This window comes from Lithobates pipiens, unplaced genomic scaffold (assembly GCF_037356315.1).
Source record: "Lithobates pipiens isolate NorthernLeopardFrog02 unplaced genomic scaffold, aLitPip1_a1.2 Scaffold_19, whole genome shotgun sequence".
Lineage (NCBI taxonomy): Eukaryota > Metazoa > Chordata > Amphibia > Anura > Ranidae > Lithobates > Lithobates pipiens.
In genome coordinates, this window is record NW_027507764.1 from 534,726,644 (window position 1) to 534,752,404 (window position 25,761).

Consider the following 25,761-nt stretch of genomic DNA (forward strand, 5'->3'; position numbering starts at 1 on the left):
AGGTTGCAGCTCCTCCGTTGAGGAGCTCTAGCAGTTTTGGGTGGAGTTATTGTTTGCTGTTCCCACCCCTCGTTTCTTTGACCCTGCTTGGGGACGTCCCTAAGGTCAAGAAGAGCTGCTGTGTCCGTCAATGAACGATAGAGAAAATAGGATTTTTGTACTCACCGTAAAAATCTTTTTCTCTGAAGTTCATTGAAGGACACAGCACCCACCCCTCCTATTTCTGTTTGTACTGCTTTTGACGAACGGAGCTGCTGGATGCAGTGGGAGGGTTTATAAAGCCAGTAGGACCACCCCCTGGGCGGTACTGTGCAGGTGTTGCTGTTTGTAACACTTTCTGCCTAGTCCTCTCCTAAAGGGGCAATACAACCCTAAGGTCAAGAAGAGCTGCTATGTCCGTCAATGAACTTCAGAGAAAGGGATTTTATGGTGAGTACAAAAATCCTATTTTTCCCACGAATAGAGCTTTCTTTTGGTAGTATTTGATCATAGTTACATAGTTAGGTTGAAAAAAGACACAAGTCCATCCAGTTCAACCACAAAAAAAATTAAAAAATATATATATAATAAATGTCATACCAGCCCATATACCCACAGTTGATCCAGAGGAAGGCAAAAAACCCCAGCAGAGCATGATCCAATTTGCTAAAGCAGGTGAAAAAATTCCTTCCTCATCCTCCGAGAGGCAATCGGATTTTCCCCGGATCAACTTTACCTATAAATGTTCGTACCCAGTTATATTATGTACACTTAAGAAATAATCCAGGCCTTTCTTAAAGCAATCCACTGAGCTGGCCAGAACCACCTCTGCAGGGAGTCTATTCCACATTTTCACAGCTCTTACTGTGAAGAAACCTTTCCGTATTTGGAGATGAAATCTCTTTTTCTCTAGACGTAAAGAGTGCCCCCTTGTCCTCTTTGTTGACTGTAAAGTGAATAACTCGACACCGAGTTCCCTATATGGACCCCTTATATATTTGTACATGTTGATCATATCCCCCCTTAATCTCCTCTTATCAAGAGTGAATAAATTCAATTCCTCTAATCTTTCCTCATAGCTGAGTACCTCCATGCCTCTTATCAGTTTGGTTGCCCTTCTCTGCACTTTCTCCAGTTCACCGAAATCCTTTTTGAGAACTGGTGCCCAAAACTGAACTGCATATTCCAGATGAGGTCTTACTAATGATTTGAACAGGGGCAAAATGATATCCCTCTCTCTGGAGTCCATACCTCTCTTAATACAGGAAAGGACTTTGCTCGCTTTGGAAACCGCAGCTTGGCATTGCATGCTATTATTGAGCTTATGATCTACCAAAACCCCCAGATCCTTCTCCACTATGGATTCCCCTAGTTGTGCTCCCCCTAGCATGTATGATGCATGCATATTCTTAGCCCCCAAGTGCATAACTTTACATTTCTCAACATTAAACCTCATCTGGCACATAGTCGCCTAAGTAGACAGAGCATTGAGGTTGGCTTGTAAATTGGAGACATCGTGTAAGGACGTTATTCCACTGCATAGCTTGGTGTCATCTGCAAACACGGAAATGTTACCTTTGATCCCAGACCCAATATAATTTTTAAAGATATTAAAAAGTAAGGGTCCCAGCACTGAACCTTGGGGTACACCACTGATAACCTCAGACCATTCAGAGTAAGAATCATTAACCACAACTCTCTGAATTCTGTCTTTTAACCAGTTTTCTATCCATTTACAAACTGATATTTCCAAACCTGTAGATTTTACCTTACACATGAGCCGTGTGTGCGGAACTGTATCAAACGCTTTTGCAAAATCCAAATATATCACGTCCACCGCCACCCCTCTGTCCAAGGTTTTACTTACCACCTCATAAAAAGAAATCAGGTTTGTCTGACAACTTCTGTCTTTCATGAATCCATGCTGTCTGTTGCTCAAAATATTTTTTTCCTGAAAGAACTCGTCTATGTGGTCCTTTATTAATCCCTCCAGTATCTTCCCAACTATAGAAGTTAAACTAACGGGTCTATAATTACTTGGTAAAGACTTTGTTCCCTTTTTAAATTCAGGCACCACATTGGCCCTGCGCCAATCCAGTGGTACTATTCCTGTCATTGAGTCCCTAAAAATTAGATACAATGGCTTTGAAAAATTACAGAGCTCAATTCTTTTAGGATCCGTGGGTGGATACCATCAGGTCCAGGTGCTTTATCCACCTTTATTCTGTCCAAATATTTCTGGACCATATCACTTTTGAGCCATTGTGGATTTGGGTCTGCGTCAGTACCACCCCCATTATGGACATGAGCTCCCCATGCTCTTTTGTTTACACAGAGCTGAAGAAAGTATTTAATAAGTTAGCCTTCTCTTTGTCCCCAGTCACCCACTCCAGATTATTTAGCAAAGGGCCTACATGCTCAGACTTGACCTTTTTACTATTAATATATTAATATTAATATATTTGAAGAATTTCATCTCTGCGTTTGTTTTGTTTTTTGCACTATAAACAAAAATAGAGCGACAAGTTTGAAAAAAAACACTATTTTGTACATTTTGCTATAATAAAAATCCACAATTTTTTTCCTTAGTATAGGCCTACGTATTTTTGGTAATAAAAATCACAATAAGCGTATATTGATTTGCACAAAAGTTATAGTGTCTACAAAATAGGGGATGGATTTATGGAATTTTAATTTTATTTTCTTTACTAATAATGTGTTTTTTCTTTTTTTGTTTCTTTTTATCGGGACTGCGATATTGCGGACACATTTGACACTTTTGGTACATTTTTGAGACTATTGACAGATTATACAGTGATCAGTGCTATAAAAATTCATTGATTACTGTACTAATGTCACTGGCAGAGAAGGGGTTAACACTAGGGGCAATCAAGGGGTTAAATGTGTTCCCTAGGTGTATTCTATCTGTAGGGGGATGAGACTGTCTAGGACAGTGATGGCGAACCTTGGCACTCCAGATGTGTAGCCGAGCATCATGGGAAATGTAGTTCCAAAACACCTGGGGTGCCAAGGTTTGCCATCACTGGTCTAGGAGGAGAGAAAGATCGGTGTTCATACTTGGTATGAACACACGATCTGTCTCTACTCCCCTGAAAGAACTGGTGTTTGTGGGTTTACACACACAGATTCGGGTGCCCGCTGGGCGCTCGCCCCTAGTGGCCAAAAGGCGAAACAACGCAAGGTAGCTTAGTTTCCCCCAAGCAGATAGAGCATCACCTATGGAGATTTTTAGGTAGCGTAGCTTGTTGCTATTCCATCAGCGTGCACGATTTTAAAGCGTGACATGTTGGGTATCTATTTACTTGGCATAAAATCGTCTTTCACATTATAGAAAAAAATTGGTAACTATTGCATTTTTAATTTTATTTTTATTGATTAAACTCTTTTTTATTTTTTTCAAACAATTGCGTTTGCTAAACTGCTGCGCAAATACTGTGCCATTTTATTCCCTAGGGTCTCTGCTAAAAAAAAAACATGTATAATGTTTGGGGGTTATAAGTAATTTTCTAGCAAATAATACAAATTTAAACTTGTAAACAAAAAGTGCCAGAAAAAGTCTAGACGGAAAGTGGTTAACACATTTTGGCACATTCTTTAACCACTTGAGCTCTGGCAGATTTACCCCCTTCATGATCAGGTCATTTTTTTCGATTATGATACTGCGTTAATTTAACTGGCAATTGCGTAGTTGTGCTAAGCTTTCTCAAAACTAAATGTATGTCCCACAAATAGAGCAATCTTTTGGTGGTATTTGAACACTGCTACGTTTTTTGTTTGTTTTGCGCTCTAAACAGAATTTTGAGAACATTTTTTAAAAAATAGCGTTTCTGAATTTAAGCCAATATGTTTTCTGCTACATATTTTTAGCAAAAAAGAATCCCAAGAAATGTATTGATTGGTTTGCACAAAAGTTATAGCGTCTAAAAACGATGATATAGATATATAGAGATATGGAGATGGAGAGAGATGGATATAGGGAGAGAGATGGATATAGGGAGAGAGATGGATATAGGGAGAGAGATGGATATAGGGAGAGAGATGGATATAGGGAGAGAGATGGATATAGAGAGAGAGATGGATATAGAGAGAGAGATGGATATAGAGAGAGAGATGGATATAGAGAGAGAGATGGATATAGAGAGAGAGATGGATATAGAGAGAGAGATGGATATAGAGAGAGATGGATATAGAGAGAGAGAGATGGATATAGAGAGAGAGAGAGATGGATATAGAGAGAGAGAGAGATGGATATAGAGAGAGAGAGATGGATATAGAGAGAGAGAGAGATGGATATAGAGAGAGAGAGATGGATAGAGAGAGAGAGAGAGAGAGATGGATAGAGAGAGAGAGAGAGAGATGGATAGAGAGAGAGAGAGAGAGAGATGGATAGAGAGAGAGAGAGAGATGGATAGAGAGAGAGAGAGAGAGATGGATAGAGAGAGAGAGAGAGAGATGGATAGAGAGAGAGAGAGAGATGGATAGAGAGAGAGAGAGAGAGATGGATAGAGAGAGAGAGAGAGAGATGGAGAGAGAGAGAGAGATGGCTAGAGAGAGAGAGAGAGATGGATAGAGAGAGAGAGAGAGATGGATAGAGAGAGAGAGATGGATATATATAGAGAGAGAGAGAGAGATGGATATATATAGAGAGAGAGATGGATATAGAGAGAGAGATGGATATAGAGAGAGAGAGAGAGAGATGGATATATAGAGAGAGAGAGAGATGGATATATATATAGAGAGAGAGAGATGGATATATATATAGAGAGATGGATATATATATATAGAGATGGATATATATATAGAGAGAGAGAGAGAGATGGATATATAGAGAGAGAGATGGATATAGAGAGAGAGAGAGAGAGAGATGGATATAGAGAGAGAGAGATGGATATAGAGAGAGAGAGAGATGGATATAGAGGGAGAGAGATGGATATAGAGAGAGAGAGAGATGGATATAGAGGGAGAGAGATGGATATAGAGGGAGAGAGATGGATATAGAGAGAGAGAGATGGATATAGAGAGAGAGAGATGGATATAGAGAGATGGATATAGAGAGATGGATATAGAGAGATGGATATAGAGAGATGGATATAGAGAGAGAGAGAGAGATGGATATAGAGAGAGAGAGAGATGGATATAGAGAGAGAGAGAGATGGATATAGAGAGAGAGAGAGATGGATATAGAGAGAGAGAGAGATGGATATAGAGAGAGAGAGAGATGGATATAGAGAGAGAGAGAGATGGATATAGAGAGAGAGAGAGATGGATATAGAGAGAGAGAGAGATGGATATAGAGAGAGAGATGGATATATATAGAGAGAGAGATGGATATATATAGAGAGAGAGATGGATATATATAGAGAGAGAGATGGATATATATATAGAGAGAGATGGATATAGAGAGAGAGAGAGAGAGATGGATATAGAGAGAGAGAGAGATGGATATAGAGAGAGAGAGAGAGATGGATATAGAGAGAGAGAGAGAGATGGATATAGAGAGAGAGAGAGAGAGATGGATATAGAGAGAGAGAGAGAGAGATGGATATAGAGAGAGAGAGAGAGAGATGGATATAGAGAGAGAGAGAGAGATGGATATAGAGAGAGAGAGAGATGGATATAGAGAGAGAGAGAGATGGATATAGAGAGAGAGAGAGAGATGGATATAGAGAGAGAGAGAGAGATGGATATAGAGAGAGAGAGAGATGGATATAGAGAGAGAGAGAGATGGATATAGAGAGAGAGAGAGATGGATATATAGAGAGAGAGAGAGAGATGGATATAGAGAGAGAGAGAGAGAGAGAGAGAGATGGATATATAGAGAGAGAGAGAGATGGATATATAGAGAGAGAGAGAGATGGATATATAGAGAGAGAGAGAGATGGATATAGAGAGAGAGAGAGATGGATAGAGAGAGAGAGAGAGAGATGGATAGAGAGAGAGAGAGAGAGAGAGAGAGAGATGGATAGAGAGAGAGAGATGGATAGGGAGAGAGAGAGAGAGAGAGATGGATAGAGAGAGAGGGAGAGAGAGATGGATATAGAGAGAGAGAGATGGATATAGAGAGAGAGAGAGAGATATATATAATTTTTTTTTTTTTTTTTTAACTAGTGATGGCAGCCTTTATCACCTTATAGTGGGACCTATGGTATTGCGGCGGACAGTCGAGACACTGACACTTTTTGGAGACCAGTGACACTATTGCAGTGACCAGTGCTAAAATTCTGCACTGGTCACTGTACTAATGACACTGGCTGGGAAGTTGTTAAACATCAGGAGTGATAAAAGGGTTAACTGTATGCCTAACCAGTGTTTTCTCACTATGTGACAGATGCTTTTACTTAGGGGAAGGAATGAATCCATGTTTCTTCTTAGCAAGAGCACAGAATCAATGCCTTCCTTACTGACAGCGGCAATCTGCCTTTTTTACATTGGCAGACCTCCATTCTGGCAGGTACAAGGGAACATAGAGCCCACAGTACCCGCAGATCAGCTCCCTTTGTGTCTAATCACCACAGAAGTGGCGCGCTGGGAAAAAACACTTGTGCGCCACAGACCCTGGCACAGAGAAGCCACCCTGCCACAGTATTTCTATGGTGGGCGGTTGGAAACTGGTTAAATATGTATTTTGGCTCTTTTTTTTTTTTTTTTATTGCCCTTTTCTTTTCTTAACGCATATTTTGGCATGGGTTTATTTAACCACTAGCTGACCAGCCGCATGGCTCGGCAGCGCGAATCAGCGTTATGCTATGTCGGTAGCATAAACGGCCACCAAGGGGGTGCTTGCACGCCGCCGGAGGCACCCGCACTGAGCCGATGTGAGTGCCCGGCGGTCCCGATCACCACCGGGCTACCGCGATCGCTTGGGGCGCACGGAGAATCAGGAGCTGTCTGTGTAAACACAGTTTCCGGTTCTCTGAGCATTGAACTGACAGTTCTGTTCATACAATTTACAAAAATATCATAAAACCATCCCCTATTTTGTAGACGCTATAACGTTTGCACAAACCAATCAATATACGCTTATTGCGTTTTGTTTTTTTGTTTGTTTTGTTTTTACAGAAATATGTAGAAAAATACATATTGGCCTAAACCGAGGAGGGAAAAATGTTTTTTTTTTATATATATTTTTTGGGGATATTTATTGTAGTGCAGTGGTCATCAACCCTGTCCTCAGGGCCCACTAACAGGCCAGGTTTTATGTATTACCTTGGGGAGATGCAGACTAGAATACTGCAATCACTGAGCAGCAAATTATATCACCTGTGATGTATTTCAGTTATCTTGCAAACCTGGCCTGTTAGCCCTGAGGACAGGGTTGATGGCCACTGTTATAGCAAAAAGTAAAAACATTTTTTTTCTAAATTGTCACTTTTTTTTGGTAATAGCGCAAAAAATAAAACAGCAGAGGTGATCAAACACCACCAAAAGAAAGCTCTATTTGTGGTGAAAAAAAGGACGTTCATTTTGTTTGGGAGCCACGTCGCACAACTGCGCAATTGTCAGTTAAAGCAACACCGCGCCGAATCGCAAAAAGTGGTTTGGTGTTTGGCCAACCAAATGGTCTGTGCAATTCACATTTTGGCGCAGGTTATTTGAACATGCATATTGGTGTAGTTTGTAACGCATATTTTGGCACTTTTTTTTTTTCAAATAACAATTTATTTTTCGTGGTCGCATGACAAAAATAATAGTACAGGCATACAGCAATACGGCTCCCAAAATATGAGGGGCCCAGTACAAATAGACAGTTCAAGGTAACACAGCATTAGGAGGTGCAGCAATATTAGGCAATCTGACCGAGGGTGCGCAGCCGGACGGAAGACATTGTAGGTCAGCCATCCGTGCTAGCAACCAAAAGGCCACCCAAGGTTTGCTGTCCGGCTCGTATGCCTGATTCATAACAAAGCAAGGACCATGAACATTGTGAACAGAGAGAGTAAAAAAGAGAAGAAGAGAGAGAAAGAAGCAAAAAGAAATAGAACGCCAGCGGTCTACATTACCGTACTCATACCGGCTCCCCATCAATCCTCCAGTAGCCGCCATCTCTCCCAGACCAGGTCATGCTCTTCAAGCCTATCTCTCACTCTGGCAGTCATTCTCTCCATGAGTTCGACATCCTTAATCCTGGAGTATAAGGCCTCCATGGATGGGGGCAATACATTTTTCCAGTTAAGGGCTATCAGGCAACGGGCTGCTGTCAGAATATGCCTAAGGAGCTTCCGGCCCGGCCTGGCTAGTGGAGGTTGTGACAGGCCTAGTAAGAAAAATTTAGGGTAGTGGGGTACCGACACGTCAAATGTTGAAGCAGCCTTCGGGTCATGAGCCAGTATGGGGCAATCAAAGGGCAGGCCCAGTAAATGTGGAACAGGGTGCCCCGCTCCCTCAGACATTGCCAGCAGCGGTCTGAGGTAGAGGGGTATATTTTATGGAGTATGTCGGGGGTCTGATAACAGAAAAGAGGATTTTGTAGGAATTCTCTTTGTACAGTATACACAGAGATGGCTTGGCCGCCTGACGCCACACCCCCTGCCAAGCCTCAAGGGGGAGCTCCTCACCCAGTTCCCTCTCCCAGCGTTTCATATATAAATGTTTACCTCTCGTTTGGAAGTGGTGTGTGTTGAGAATGCAATAAATGTCTGAAATCAGCCCTCTGCAATTCCTTCCTTCCAGAATTATCTGCTCGAATGGGGAGGGTGGGGGGCCCTGGCTTGTGTGAAGTGTCTTATTTGTAAGTAGCTGTAAAACGTCTGTCGGGGGAGGTCGTGTTTGGCCTGGAGCTCCGAGAAGGTCAACAACTTTCTTGTTCTAGGGTCCACCAGGTGCCCTAGCTGAAACAGGTTACGCAAGGCCCAGGGCCAGGACATCTGATGGGTCAAGCTGGTCTGCAACTGCGGGTTGCAGAGAAAGGAGGTCATTGGGGAGAACTCCGAGTGGAGACTGTGCTCGCGGGAAAGCTTCCGCCAGAGCAGGCGGAGCTGGGCAATCGGCCCTAGTAGCCGACCCGGATCTATCTCGACACTTGCGCCCCATAGGAAGCTGTTCGGGTGTACCGGGGATAGACAGATTTTTTCAATCTCCGACTACTTGTTATAGGACCTCTGCGGGAACCAGGAGACTATGGCCCGCAGCTGAGCGGCCTGATAGTATTGAACCAAATCGGGGAATGCCAGGCCGCCATCTGAGCGTAGGGCCGTCATGACAGAGCTCGGGACCCGGTGTTTTTTGTAATTCCATACAAATTTCAACAGGTCCTTCTAAAGTGTGCGTAGATGTGCGTAAGGGATCGGCAGTATCTGAAACAAATACAGGAGCTTGGGGAGGATCACCATTTTAATAGACGTGATCTGTCCCAGGAGCGATATGTGATGCACCTTCCATTTGTGGATCAGTTCCCTAATTGCCTGATAGAGGGGGGGGAATTAGCCTGTTATAGGGTATGGAATGATGGCGTAAGAAAAACCCCTAGGTATTTAAGGGAGGAGCTTTCCCATTTATATGGGAATATGGAGCGCAGGTGGGACGTCTCATCCGCCACCATATTCAGTGGGAGGACCACTGATTTGGACGTGTTAATTTTGTAGCCCGATACTATACCACATTAGCTTCTCCTCAGCTCCCGGTGAGCTTTTTTCACACAGTACTCACCCCACTTCAGGTATTGCGGATGGATTAACTTCCTGATTCCATGTCCCCCTGGATGCTGACTGAGGATACTCGCATCTATTGGGCACCATTGTTTTTACATGGGATAACCCATGCAAGGCTGGTTTATAACCAGTTTCTGGTGAGCGCAGTGTATACTGGTGGCGGGTATTCCCTGCAAAGTTTTAGTGGGTTTTATTTTCACCATATGTCCTGATATGTTCTATATCTGGAAAAAGAGCTGTTTGAAGTGATTCACCAAGCTTATCCACAAGCAATATTTTTTTAATAATTGTTGACTGTTTTTGTTATTTTTTATTTATTTTTTGATCTTTGGAAATTCACATATTTAGGTTTTCTAGCGCTGCACTGTTATGTCTTTTACATTGTGTCTGAGGATTGTATATTCACCTTTCTAGTGCTAGTGGCTTGATTATTAGTATTGTTTTTGCACTGAGCGCTCACTTGTCACTTTTGAATTTAAACCACATTTGGGGTGTCATTAACAATGAATGGCATCCAAAAGTGTACTACGTATTGTGATTGATTTTAGCGCAATATGTAATTGTGGCCAGAATTGCGAGATTCTGCCCATGGTTCTGCATTGCTCAGATGGGAATGGGGCATAAAAGACAATCCAGTATAACCATATATAACATTATATACTATTTGTGTATATAAACATACGTAGTTTATTTTTTTATCAATTTTTAACCCTGCTGGTTCTGATATTAGGAAGAAAGACGCTTTCTTCCTCACATATTCTCCACCTCTGCGCTGGAGAAGCTGGACAGAGACCTTTTACAGAGATGGCCAGTGAGATTTTCAGATGTCACCTTCATAAACCAGCCATCTTTGTAAAAGTAAATGACAGAAAGGTGTGTCCTGTGAGAAGAACAACATGGATACCCCTGTTTTTTGCTCTTTTGTGTTGGTTCCTGTCTTTCAAAGTGAATATAGAAACGTACTGTAACTCTTAATTGCTGAAAATTTTAATACAGTATTCTAATTCTAAAAGCATGTTAATGATTGTGTTTTAGGTGTCTCTTGCTGGCACACCACAACCTCAGTCATATGATGACAGCACGCTCCCTCTCATCGACCGCAGCCAGAAAACTGGTAAGTGTTTTAAAATCATATGAACTTTTGTTCATTTTTCCTTTTAACCACTTCCCTTTTTTTTACTGGTAATGTTGGCGATCAGCGATTTTTAGCAGGACTCCGACATTGTGGCGCAAAAATCTGACCCTAAGTGACGCTTTTTGGGGAACAGTGACATCAATATAGTGGTCAGTGCTAAAAAACAAAACAAAAAAAAATGCACCGATCGCTGTATAAATAACACTGGCAGGGAAGGAGTTAACATCAGGGTGAAAGGGTTAAATGTGTTCCCTGTTTGTGCTTTCTTACTGTGTGGTGCTGGCGGTAAGAACACAAAGACCGCTGTTCCTGATTACTAGGAACAGAAGATCTCCATGTTGTCCCCTGTCAGAATGGGGCTCTGTGTAACAGATAAGGTGCACAATCAAATAATATAATATAACTTCCTTAAAAGAAAAGGGATCAGCACCAAAAATAATAAAACCATATGCTTAGGGTAAGGTGATAACATAGTTCATAAAGTGCTTCAATCAGTGGAAATAGTGTTTGAAGGACATTCAAAGGATCGCTCTGTTGTTCTCTTGATGAAAAACAATCAGCACTGCTTACCAGAGTTGTTGGATATCAAGTTGTAGAGATCAAAAAGGAACACATCTCTGGCCGTTGCCTTGTATGGGGAGATGCGTCAGGTGGCACTACAGTTCTTGACGTCACCACGCATTGGCTGGCTGGCTTGAGCCGCAGCTGTTAAGAAATGTATTGACGATCGTTTTGGATGTTAGTGCTTACGGTTTTTAACCACTTCAGCCCCGGACCAATGGTCAGCCTAAGGACCAGAAGTCTTTTTACAATTTCGCACTGCACTGCTTTAACTGATAATTGCGCGGTCATGCAATGTTGTACCCAAACGAAATTTGCGTCCTTTTTTTCCGTCAAATAGAGCTTTCTTTTCATGGTATTTGATTGCCTCTGCAATTTTTTTTTTTTTGCGATATAAACGGAAAAAGACTGAAAATTTTGAAGGAAAAAAAAAAAGATTTTATTTTTGTTACAAGAAAAATCTAATAATAAACTCAATTTTAGTCATACATTTAGGCCGAAATGTATTCAGCCACATGTCTTTAGTAAAAAAAAATGTCAATAAGTGTATATTTGTTGGTTTGCGCAAAAGTTATAGCGTCTACAAACTAGAGTACATTTTCTGGAATTTACACAGCTTTTAATTTATGACTGCCTATCTCATTTCTTGAGGTGCTAAAATGGCAGGGCAGTACAACCAACCCCCCCCCCCATGACCCCATTTTCGAAAGTAGACACTCCAAGGAAATTGCTGAGAGGCATGTTGTGCCCATTGAATTTTTTTTTTTTTTTTTTTTTTTTTGTCCCAAGTGATTGACCAAAAAAAAAATGTTTACAAAAAGTTGTCACTAAATGATCTATTGGAATATGTGGAATTGCACCCCAAAATACATTTTGCTGCTTCTCCAGGGTACGGGGATACCACAAGTGTGGGACTTTTTGGGAGCCTAGCTGTGTACGGCACTCCGAAAACCAATCACCGTCTTCAGGATTTCTAAGGGTGCAAATTTTTGATTTCACTCCTCGCTACCTATCACAGTTTTGAAGGTCGTAAAATGCCAAAATAGCACAAAACTCCCCCAAATGACCCCATTTTGCAAAGTAGACTCCCCAAGCTATTTGCTTAGAGGCATGTTGAGTCCATGAAATATTTAATATTTTGGCACAAGTTATTTATTACAATATTACAAACTTTTTTTTTTGCACAAAGTTGCTCACACATGCCATGGGCATATGTGAAATTACACCCCAAAATAGATTCTGCTGCTTCTCCTGAGTACGGGGATACCACATGTGTGGCACTTTTTTGGAGTCTAGCGGCGTGCGGGACCCCATTTTGGAAATTAGACACCCCAAGCTATTTGCTGAAAGGCATGTTGAGCCCACTGAAGTTTTTCTTTTTCTTTTTTTTGAATGATGACAAAAAAGTTTGTTTTCTTACATCAGGGGACACAGAACCATAGTAATAACTGTGGGTTATATCAGCATATCAGATGCTGGACACTGGCACACCCCTTAAGGCGTGAACTTCCCCCATATAACCCCTCCCATTACTTTTTTGCCAGTGTCTAGGGTGTTGGGCATGTGTAAGGATGTGTGTACTGAGCTCCACGGGCAGTAATCCTTTGAGAGCCAGCCATCCTGACCGGATCCGTTCTGACGTCTCCGTAATGGACTAAATTAATGGTACCCGGTCCTTTTCATACGAAGACACAAGGTTTTACTTGCGAATGCTTTTAAAGCTGGGCCCTGGGATCCAGTACGTTTTGGTAGTAAGGCCAATAAGTTTACTGGCAGGGTCTTCTCGCAGGTCCAGGATTGCGGGATTACCTGAGTGTACCCCTGTTCCTGAAGGTTTCCTTTCAAGGTCTCGGAGCCTACTGTGAAGGCTGATATTAAAGGATCCAGCAAGTTAAGGTTGGATTTTCCTTTTAGACCCCTTTCACACCACACCGCTGATAGCGTCGGCGGTAAAACGCCGCTATTTTTAGCGTCGTTTTACCGCCGGATTTGCGGCGCATTTCGGCCGCTAGCGGGGCGCTTTTACCCCCGCTAGCGGCCGCGAAAGGGTTAAAACCGCCGGCAATAGCGCGGCACCATTGATTTAAATAGGGAGCAGTGGTGGAGGAGCGGTAAACACACCGCTCCTTCACCGCTCCAAAGAAGCTGCTGGCAGGACTTTTTTCTGACGTCCTGCCAGAGCACTGCTGTAGTGTGAAAGCCCTCGGGGCTTTCACACTGCACACAATGGTGCAGCTTCTTTAGGGCGGATTGCAGGCGCTATTTCTAACGCTATAGCGCCTGCAAAATGCTCTGGTGTGAAAGGGGTCTAAAAGACCAGATGTCTTTTGCAGTTCTGGCTGCAATTGGAGTAGCTCAGTCCATTAACCTTTTAATGTCTGCTCCACTATTGTGGTGGAGCACATTTTGAGTCACGCCAATGCATTGGAAGGTGGACTCCAAGGGGTTAAGGAACAGGTGTGAGATACCTGAAAGTTCTGCCTGATCAGCAGGCCCGGAAAGGGGCTGGTGTTTTTGACGCACTGTGTCTCACAGATACTATGAAGGACTCAATCGTTTAAGCCCTATGGCTTATACTTGGACTAGTGCATTTTTGCAGAGGTCCATGGCTGACATATTGATCAGCCGAAGCACCAGGTGAAGACCCTTAGCCAGTCTCTCTTCCTGGGGTACGACTATTTAGAGTGAATAAGTACATCCAAAAGGGGTAAAGCTCTCTTTACCAATAAAGGAGATTCAAACAGTTCTCCTTTAATCATGCAGCCTCTCCTAATGCCTGGGGTATCTGCCTTTAGGCGGTCTCGACAGGGGCAGCACCAGGATCTTGGGGCAGAAAGCCCATGAAGCAGAATGCTAAGGCCTTCTCATGAAGGAGCGCCCCCACTCGTTTGAGTGAGGGGAAAGGTCATGCGATTCTCAAAGTCTGCCAGGAATAATGTTAAGAGCAGAGTGATTTCTGTGTTTTTTTTTTCTCTAGGTTACATCTAGAGTTTCAAGAGCCCGGATGGCCCAGTCGGCTTTCGATCTGAGGGTCCGGGGATTGGGTCCTGTTTGGGTGCTGCCTGTGGGGTCCTTGGGGCTGCTGATGCGGCAGTCTTTATGCAAGAGTGTCTGTCTCCTCAAAGAGCGCTGACTGGTGATGCTGGATAGCCAGTTAGTTATTTAATTATTTAGGTTCCCCGTCAGGTTTTTATAGCGTTAGGTACCCCCATATACTACCTAATAAAGATTTTAACCCCCTGATTGCCTCTAGTTTACCCTTTCACCAGTGATCACCGTATAAGTGTCACTGGTGACGCTGGTTAGTCAGTTAGTTATTTAGGTTCCCCGTCAGGTTTTTATATAGCGTCAGGAACCCCCATATACTACCTAATAAAGATTTTAACCTCCTGATTGCCTCTAGTTTACCCTTTCACCAGTGATCACCGTATAAGTGTTACGGGTGACTCTGGTTAGTTTACTTTTTATAGTATCAGGTCACCCACCATTTATTACACAATAAAGGTTTAACCCCCTGATCACCCGGTGGGTGATATCAATTAGGTGTCAGGGTCTGCGTCGCCCCAGGCAGCGCTAGGTTAGTGCCAGTACCGCTAACACCCACGCGCAAAGCATACACCTCCCGTAGGGTTATAGTATCTGAACAGATCAATATCTGATCTGATCAGATCTATACTAGCGTCCCCAGCAGTTTAGGGTTCCAAAAAAACGCATTGTTAGCGGGATCAGCCCAGATACCTGCTAGCACCTGCGTTTTGCCCCTCCGCCCAGCCCACCCCCAAGTGCAGTATCGATCGATCACTGTCACTTACAAAACACTAAACACATAACTGCAGCGTTCACAGAGTCAGGCCTGATCCCTGCGATCGCAAACAGTTTTTTTTTTTGGTAGCGTTTTATATTTAAATCCTGAAGGCGGTGCTTGGTTTCGGGGTCCCGTACGCGGCTAGTTTATTTTGGGGTGTAATTTCACTTATGCCCATAGCATGTGTGAGCAATATATCATTTAGTGACAACTTTGTGCAAAAAAAAAAAAAAAGTTTGTAATATTCCCGCAACTTGTAGCAAAATATAAAATATTTAATGGACTCAACATGCCTCTCAGTAAATAGCTTGGGGTGTCTACTTTCCAAAATGGGGTCATTTGGGGGGGGGGGGGGGGGTTTGTGCTATTTTGGCATTTTATGGCCTTCGAAACTGTGATAGGTAGTGAGGAGTGAAATCAAAAATGTGCACCCTTAGAAATCCTGAAGGCACTTATTGATTTTCGGGGTGCCGTACGCGGCTAGACTCCCGAAAAGTCCCACATATGTGGTATCCCCGTACTCAGGAGAAGCAGCAGAATATATTTTGGGGTGCAATTCCACATATAACTATGGCATGTGTGAGTAATGTATCATTTAGTGACAACTTTTTGTAAACTTTTTTTTTTTTTGTGTCATTCAATCACTTGGGACAAAAAAAATATTCAATGGGCTCAACATGCCCCTCAGCAATTTCCTTAGGGTGTCTACTTTCCAAAATGGGGTCATTTGGGGGGGGGGGGGGGTTGTACTGCCCTGCCATTTTAGCACCTCAAGAAATGAGATAGGCAGTCATAAATTAAAAGCTGTGTAAATTCCAGAAAATGTACTCTAGTTTGTAGACGCTATAACTTTTGCGCAAACCAATAAATATACGCTTGTTGACATTTTTTTTACTAAAGACATGTGGCTGAATACATTTTAGCCTAAATGTATGACTACCATTTAGTTTATTCAATTTTTCATATAACAAAAAGTAGAAAATATCTTTTTTTTTTTTCAAAATTTTCAGTCTTTTTCCTTTTATATCGTAAAAAATAAAAATCGCAGAGGCAATCAAATACCGTCAAAAGAAAGCTCTATTTGTGGGAAGAAAAGGACGCAAATTTAGTTTGGGTACAACATTGAATGACCGCGCAATTACCAGTTAAAGCAGTGCAGTGCGAAATTGTAAAAAGACCTCTGGTCCTTAGGCTGACAATTGGTCCGGGGCTTAAGTGGTTAAACATCCGATCTTTTCATAATTCGATCAGCTGTGTCCATCCTGCAAGGAGGGGAGTTGCATATCTCCATGTGCCAAAGTTTCCCGCTTACCAGAAATCTCTGTGGTTGGCAATATAAAATTATTTTTATAAATTGTGGCACTACCATTCGGTTTAGCCACAGCACTACGAATGTTCTGAAAGATTCTGGCACCTCCTTTAGCCAGGTTAAAGGCTCAAGGCATAGCAGTCCTAGCCTATTAGAACATCTACTTTGAATAGATCATTCAGTGTCAGGTCTAAAACCAGAGTCTGATCTCAGCTGTAGATAGCTAAAATCTCTAGGTTGGATTCTCAGCCTAGGAAGATTCTCCTCAAAACCATCAAGGGGGTTGCTTGGGGGCCAGTTATAGATACCATACGGAAGAAGATATTCTTGCCCCAGACGTGAATCCTTTCCCTTGTAGGACTAATTCAACTTATCAAGATAAAGGAAAATTTCTTTCATTCGACTGCAGGAAATTTTTAAGGGAAATGGTGGTCTCCTTCAGGGCTGTCCCTTACGCACAGTTTTATTCAAAGACTGCTTCAAGACACCATCCTGTCGGTCTGGAATAAAGAGGATTCAGGCCTTCTTTGTATCCAGTACGCTTTAGGTCAGAGCCTAAATTGGTTATCCAGCAGATGGGCAAATCTTTATCCTGCAAGGTGTTAACAGATGCCAGCCTTCTAGGCTAGGGAGCAGCCCTGGAAGAAGATTCTGTCCGGGGGGGATGGTCCAGTTTAGAGGACCTTGCCTATCAACTTTGTTGGAAGTTTCAGGCAGTACATCTGGCCATAGAATCTTGGTGGTCAGATTACGGGACTCTCCTGACAGGATTCAGTCTGACAGAGCCACGGTGGTGGCTTACATCGATCATCAGGGGAGGCACGAGAAGAAGTCGTGCAGCCCAAAAAGAGGTAAATAATGTTCTAGCTTTAGCAGAACACAACACTCCTTGCCTATTGGCAATTTTAATATTTCAGGCATACTACTTGAGACGCAAACAATTATTTCCGGGAGAATGATCTCTTCACCCCGACATCTTCCTAGCAATATGTCAGATGGGGTACTCTGGACATGGACCCATTCGTATCCAGATTAATTAATAAAATCAACAAATTTATGTCAAACAAGGGGTCCGCTAGCAGGCGGAACAGACGCATTGGTCTTCCCAGGGGATCAGTTCTCACTGATCTATGTATTTCCTCCAGCTCTGCTACTTGCGCGCCTTCTCCGCAGGATTAAGCAGGAACAGAAGGAGGCGATTCTGGTGGCCCCAGCGGGTCCCAGAAGATCTTACTTTATCGAGATCATAAAGAGGACAGTTGAAGTCCTTTGTACTCTGACATTATAGCCAGACCTTCTTGTACAGGGTCCGGTATTTCATCCTATTTTATGGACAAGGAGTTTAACAGGTTTGACTGTTGAATCCCACTCTATAAAAGATCGTGGGTGATCTCCTTCAGTAGTGTCTACTTTGACTAATGCCAGGAAGCCGGCTTCCAGAATTACTTACTATAGAATCTAGAATGCATAGGTTTCTTGGTATGGATCCAGGGGTTGGCACCCCAGGAAGTATGTCAATAGGCAGGATTCCTACATATGGGATCTGAAATGAAGCTGGCCTTGACTTTTATCAAGAGCCAGATCCAGGCCGTGTCGATGTCTTTTCCTACAGCCTCTTGCTTCCCACTCTTGGTACGTAGCTTATTCAGGGGTTAACACTGTTTATTCCCCCTATCAAGTCACCTCTAAATCCTTAGGATTTAAAATTGGTCTTGTCGGCTTTGTTAAATCAGCAATTTGAACCTTACGAGAGATTCTCTTGGTTCTTTGACAAGAAAGATAATCTTTTTTGCTTGCCATTTCTTCTGCTAGAAGAGTATTGGAACTGTCTTGTAAGAGCCATATTTCATCATGCATAAGGAAGAGGTGGTTTGATGTCCTTATCCTGAAGTCTTACCAAAAGTGGTAACAGGTTTTCATTCAAACCAAGATATTATTCTTCCTCCTTTCTCCCCAGAAGCCTTAATCTGGGGAAGAGAAAGCACTACAGTCTCTTGATGTAGTAAGAGCGATCAGAATCTAAGGGCGACCTCTCAGAGGGTCCAAGAAATGGACAGGCAGTGTCAGGATCCACTATTTTCCAAATGGATTTGTCAAGTGATCAAGCTTCAGCTTAAAGAAGAAAATTCTTCCTTCTCATATTAAGAGCACATTCATCCAGGGCGATTAGTGCCTCTTGGGTGATGCATCATCGGGCCTCTATGGCTCAGATCTGTAAGACGCAACATTGGTCTTTGGTTCAGACATTTATCCGATTTTTTTCAAATCTATATTAAAGGTAATGAGGTGATTGCATTTGGGCACAGTATATACTGCTGTATGAGTCCTCTGACGTCCTGTTTTCTTGATTCTGTCTCCCCAATTCAGTTGCCATTGCTATGGGACATCCCACATAGTTATTACTATGGCTCTGTGTCCCCTGATGTAAGAAAAGAAATAGGATTTTTAAAACAGCTTACCTGTTAAATCCTTTTCTTTAATGTACACCAGGGGACACAGAGGTCCCTCCCTTCTTATACACTTTGATTGCTTGGCTACAAAACTGAGGACTCCCAGTAATGGGAGGCGTTATATGGGGGAAGTTCACGCCTTGATATGCCGATATGACCCACATAGTTATTACTATTGCTCTGTGTCCCCTGATTTACATCAAAGAAAAGGATTTTACAGGTAAACTGTTTTAAAAATCCTATTTTTTACAAAAAGTTGTCACTAAATGATAGATCGCTCACACATGCTATGGTTATATGTGGAATTGCACCCCAAAATACATTTTGCTGCTTTTCCTGAGTATGGGGATACCACATGTGAAGGGCGCAAATGTTTGATTTCACTCACTCACTACCTATCACAGTTTCGAAGGCCATAAAATGCCAAGATGGCACAAAACTCCCCCAAATGACCCCATTTTGGAAAGTAGACACCCCAAGCTATTTGCTGAGAGTCATGGTGAGTATTTTACAGCTCTCGTTTGTTTAGGAAAATGAAGAAAGTAAAAAAAAAAAAACAATATTTTTTTTTTTTTCTAATTTCAATACTTTGTGACAAAAAGCGAGATCTGCAAAATACTCACCATACCTCTCAGCAAATAGCTTGGGATGTCTACTTTACAAAATGGGGTAATTTGGGGGGTTTGTGCCATCTGGGCATTCCATGGCCTCCGAAAATGGGATTGGCATTGAGGAGTGAAATAAAATATTTACACCCTTAGAGCCGGTTCACACAGCGGGCGATGCGAGGCGACACGCCTCGCTCTCGCAAGTCGCCCCCGTTCTGTACAATGGAACCGTTCTGAGAGGAGCGACTCGAGTCGCTCCGACTCAGAAAAAAGGTTCCTGTACTACTTTTGGGCGACCTCGGGGCGACTTGCATTGACTTCTATACAGAAGTCATTTGCAAGTCGCCGCCGAGGCCGCTGCAGGTCGCGGCGAGGCAAGTCGGAGTCGCCTCGCCTCGCCTGCAGTGTGAACCGGCCCTTAGAAAGCCTGAAGGCGGTGTTTGGATTTTGGGGTCCCGTACACGGCTAGGCTCACAAAAAGTCTCACATGTGGTATCCCCATACTCTGGAGAAGCAACAGAATGTATTTAGGGGTGTAATTCCACATATGCCCATGGCATGTTTGAGCAATATATCATTTAGTAACAACTTTGTGCAAAAAAATAAATACATTTTTCTTTTTCCCGCAACTTGTGTGAAAATATAAAATATTCCATGGACACGACATGCCTCTCAGCAAATAGCTTGGGGTGTCTACTTTCCAAAATGGGGTCCTTTGGGGGGGTTTGAACTGTCCTGGCATTTTATGCACAACATTTAGAAGCTTATGTCACACATCACCCACTCTTCTAACCACTTGAAGACAGAGCCCTTCTGACACTTTTTTTTTACATGAAAACATTTTTGTTATTTTTTCCAAGAAAATTACACTGAACCCCCAAACATTATATATATTTTTTTAAAGCAAAGGACCTACAGATTAAAATGGTGGGTGTAGGATTTTTTTTTCCACACAGTATTTGCGCAGCGATTTTTCAATCGCATTTATTGGGTAAAAATGCACTTTTTCTAATTTTATTGCACTAAAACACACTATATTGCCCAATTTTTTGATGAAATAAAAAAGGTGATCTTAGGCCGAGTACATGGATACCAAAGACGACATGCTTTCAAATTGTGCACAAACGCGCAGTCGCGACAGACTACATACAATTTTAAAAGCCTTTACAGGTTACCACATTCGATTTACAGAGAAGGTATACTGCTAAAATTACTGCCCTCATTCTGACCTTCGCGGTGATACCTCACATGCATGGTGCAATTGTTGTTTACATATGACGCCAGACCAACGCTTGAGTTTGCCTTTGCGCAAGAGCAGGGGGGACAGGGGTACTTTTTTTAATCATTATTTATTTTGCTTTTTCATTTCATTTTTAACCACTTAACAACCACCCCATAGCTGAATGACGTCTACAGGGCGGTTGCTTAACTCTAAGAGAACGTACTATAACATCCTCCCAGAATTCCACTCTCGCGTGCCCCCCTGGGGCGCGCACTCGAGAGCATCCGTGACCACCACGCTCATCGTGGCCGTTTACCACGTCAACGCTCCGGAGTGATCACTTGTAAACAAACCAGCGTCATGTTATGATGCCTGTTCCTCCCTCCCCTCTCTGTACCGATCAGTACAGGTGAGAGGGGAGAGATCAGTGTCAGTAGCGCTGTGGGCTGAATTTGCAGTGCCCACAGCACTGCTCACCTGCCAATCCCCTGCCAATGCTCTGCAATTCCCTGCCAATGCTCTAATTCACTGCCAATGCTCTGCAATTCACTGCCAATGCTCTGCAGTTCCCTGCCAATGCTCTGCAGTTCCCTGCCAATGCTCTGCAGTTCCCTGCCAATGCTCTGCAGTTCCCTGCCAATGCTCTGCAGTTCCCTGCCAATACTCTGCAGTTCCCTGCCAATACTCTGCAGTTCCCTGCCAATACTCTGCAGTTCCCTGCCAATACTCTGCAGTTCCCTGCCAATACTCTGCAGTTCCCTGCCAATACTCTGCAGTTCCCTGCCAATACTCTGCAGTTCCCTGCCAATACTCTGCAGTTCCCTGCCAATACTCTGCAGTTCCCTGCCAATACTCTGCAATGCCCTGCCAATACTCTGCAATGCCCTGCCAATACTCTGAAATACCCAGCAATGCCTTGCCAATTCTCTGCAATGCCCTGCCAATACTCTGCAATAATCTGCAATAGCGTGCAATACCCTGCCAATACTCTGCCATACCCAGCCATACTCTGTGATACCCTGCCATACCCAGCCATACTCGGTGATACCCTGCCATACCCAGCCATACTCAGTGATACCCTGCCATACCCAGCCAAACTAGGTGATACCCAGCCATACTCTGCTGTGCTTGGCTGTACTCGGCCTCTGTATGTGACCAGGCTGTGGAAGACTCACACATGTGGTATCCCCGTACTCAGGAGGAGTAGGAGAATCTATTTTGGGGTGTCATTTTTGGTATGTACATGTTATGGGTTAGCTACAGGCATCATTCAGATATCGGCTTTTTCAGCCAACGATTCCCTACATCATAAGAATGATCATAGCAGCTGTGCCACTGCTTCATCATTCTTGCAGGAGACGAGAGGGGACCCCACACCTCACTGTAAAGAGGACCTGTCATGCCATATTCCTATTACAAGAGAACGAGAGAAGGGAGAAATTGCACTATGGACAAAACATGTGTCAGTAGTATGAGCTGCCTCTACCTAATATAACCACCATAAGGGTGGAAATAAATATGAAGAAAAGAGAGAGTAGATGTGGCGCTATACTCAGAACTTATTATAAAAATTACAAAAATATTTGCCAAAAAGAATAAATTAAAATAATTAGTACATCAATAAATTAATAAATTGGTGAATTAATGAAAACGGGGGAAATAAATGTTGTCACCGTGCTTAGAGATCTAATGTGATACTGCTAAGCTATCAAAGTTCTTCTAAAAGTGAATCCCTTGTGTGTATATGGCCTTATGTGAAAAAAGGCGACAAATATGTAGTATTACAATGGTATAAATTATAGTACCAATAATCGCAAAGTGAAAAAATTGAAAAAATTATTATTAAGACCTGATATTCAATTGTACCATGTGCAAAAAAAAAAAAAAAATATCTAAATCAATATGTAAAGTTCATACAAAAATTTGCCAAAACAATTACCTAAACAATAAATATGTATATATGAAAAAAAATTTATCAGATAAGAAAAGTGAATATAACAATCAGATCATATAATCAAAAAGTCCCAATAAAAGTGGAAAGACGTGATTGGTGCAGAAAGATTAATTATATTTTTCTTCAGAAAACCAAAACTTCTGCCGGTGCGCTTTTCAGTGAAGTAGTAATGTGATTACCCTCACCAATTTCAAACACGTGCGGTATCGCTGCGAACTTTGGAGTGAGAGCAATAATTTTGGCCCTAGACCTCCTCTGTAACTCAAAACATGTAACCAGTAAAAAAATTTAAAGCGTCGCCTATGGGGATTTTTAAGTAGTGATGTTTGGCGCCATTCCACAAGCGTGTGCAATTTTGAAGGGTGACATGTTGGGTATCTATGTACGCGGCATAACTTTATCTTTCACATTATGCAAAAACATTGGGCTAACTTTACTGTTTTTTTTTTTTTTTGTTTGTTTGTTTTTAAGCGCGTTCGAAAAATTGTGTGCGAGATAAAAAGTTGCAACGACCACCATTGTATTCTCTAGGGTCTTTGCTAAAAAAACATATATAATGTTTTGGGGTTCCATGTAATTTTCTAGAAAATGATGATTTTTACATGTAGGAGAGAAATGTCAGAATTGGCTTGGGTGCTCCAGAACGCCTGATGGCGCTCCCTGCCTGTTGGGCCTCTTTATGTGGCCACGCTGTGTAAAAGACTCATACATGTGGTATTGCCATACTCGGGAGTAATAGCAGAATGTGTTTTATGGTGTAATTTGTGATATGCATATGCGTGTGTGAGAAATAACTTGATATGACGATTTTGCAAAGAATTGTGGGAAAAAATTACAACTTCAAAAAACTCATCATGTCTTTTACTAAATAACTTGGAATGCCTTCTTTCCAAAAAGGGGTCATTTGGGGGGTATTTGTACTTTCCTGGCTTGTTAGGGTCATAAGAAATGAGATAGGCCGTCGTTACTTCAGGTGTGATCAATTTTCAGATATTGGCACCATAGCTTGTGGAACTTTCACAAAGACCAAATAATATCCACCAATTTGTACTTATTTTTACCAAAGATATGTAGTAGTATAAATTTTGGCCAAAATGTATGAAGAAAAATTACTAATCTGCTAAATTTTATAACGGAAACAAAGAAAATTCTTTTTTTTTTTTTACTGAATTTTCGGTCTTTTCTTTTATAGCACAAAAAATAAAAAAGCCAGCGGTGATTAAATACCACCAAAAGAAAGCTCTATTTGTGTGAAAAAGAGAGACAAAAATTTCATATGGGTACAGTGTTGCATGACAGAGTAATTGTCATTCAAAATGTGAGAGCACCGAAAGCTGAAAATTGGTCTGGTTATTAAAGCGGGACTGTACTGCGTAAAAAAATATTAAAAGCCAGCAGCTACAAATACTACAGCTGCTGACTTTTAATAAATGGAAACTCACCTGTCCCGGGGTCCAGCGATGCCGAGGCCGATCGATCGCTCGGCTCTCGGCTGCTGCCGCCGCCACCATTTTAGGTGAGGGAATCAGGAAGTGAACAGAATCGGCTTCACTTCCGGTTCCCTACTGCGCATGCGCAAGTCGCGCAGCGCAATAGGAATTGTCCGCGCTGTCTCTGGGACCCGTGTGCTTCCCAGCAGACAGCGCAGCAGGACAGGAAATGGCATAGACTCCCACGGGAGTCTATGCCCGGAAGTTGGTGTAAATACCTGTCTTTGACAGGTATCTGCACCCCCCTCCCCCCTGAAAGGTGCCAATTGTGACACCGGAGGGGGGAGGGTTCCGATCAGCGGACGTTCCGCTTTAGGGTGGAACCCCGCTTTAAGGGGGTTTAAGTGCCCAGTGGTCAAGTGGTTAAACTGTTCCATCCATTATTTTATTTTTATTTTTTAATTATCTCAGAGAATGTAAATATCTCCTATGATAGCAATAGGTAGTGTCAGGTACTCTTTTATAAAAAAAATAAAAAAATTGGGGTCTATTAGACCCTAGATATTTCCTCTGCCCTCAAAGCATCTGACCACACCAAATTCGGTGTTATAAAATGCTTTCCCAATGGCACTGTTTATATCTGGGAGGGGGGACATTCCCTCCCACTGCTTGTAAAAGCAGTCTAGAGACTAATTAGTCGCTAGGATTGTTTTTACATGAAAGCCAATCACTGGCTGAAAAGAATGATACCTAAATCCGCAGGCATCATTCTGATATAACCATTCAAAGTCCAGCAACATACCAGTACGTTGCTGGTCCTTGTTGGACATATATTGTAATCTTTTATTTTTTTCATGCAGCCTGTTGGCTGAACGAAATGGCCCACCATTAGAATACTTCCCTTCATCCACCCACTTCTAATGATGGGCATACATGCACCATTTATATATGCCGAAGCATGGGGGCATCCTCCCGCAAAAGTTATGCCGCATATGCACGGTCGGACTTTTCCACGGGCAAGCCTCCATCGGAATTTTGACCGTGTGCATGTGGCATTAGGAGCAAATTGCTCCTCCACCCCTTTTGTACCAGCATCTAGCCTTATGGGCAACTAGATACGGCGCCAACAACTGGTCGTTGAGGTCCACCCCACCCATATTTTGGTTATATTCGTGGACACAGAGGGGTTTCTCAACAACACCAGTCGCCGTAGTAATTTGGATTGTCGTGTCTGCATGAAGGGAGAAAACATTCTCATTATCCCTCCACTTAATAGCAAGCAAGTTATTACACTGCAAGCAGGCTCTCTCCCCAAGCCTAAGACGGGAATCTACAAGCCGCTAGGGAAAGCCCCGGCGATTAGGTTGCACGGTGCCACATGCTCCAATCTGCTGATCAAACAAATGACTAAACAGTGGCGCGCTCGTGTAATAATTGTCCACATACTTTCCGAATAAGGGTGACACCAAGTTCCATGCTATCTTGCCAGTGCTCCCTATGTAATCTGGGCAGTTCTCCGGCTCTATGTAACTATCTTTTCCCTCATAAACCATAAAGCTCCATACATAGCCTGTTGCCCTGTCACAGAACTTATAGAGCTTGACCCCGTATCTGGCACGCTTGCTGGGAAGGTACTGTTT

General features: G+C 42.6%; 1 protein-coding gene across 7 annotated transcripts in view; it reads left to right on the forward strand.

Annotated features, from left to right (window-relative positions):
- Positions 1-25,761, forward strand: part of LOC143997550 (catenin delta-1-like) — a 575,442-nt gene that overhangs the window by 476,835 nt on the left and 72,846 nt on the right. For all 7 annotated transcript variants that reach the window (XM_077493212.1, XM_077493213.1, XM_077493214.1 and 4 more), the window contains one exon: positions 10,683-10,761. In XM_077493212.1, the coding sequence (XP_077349338.1) occupies positions 10,683-10,761 (79 nt within the window). The remainder of the gene's footprint in view (positions 1-10,682; positions 10,762-25,761) is intronic.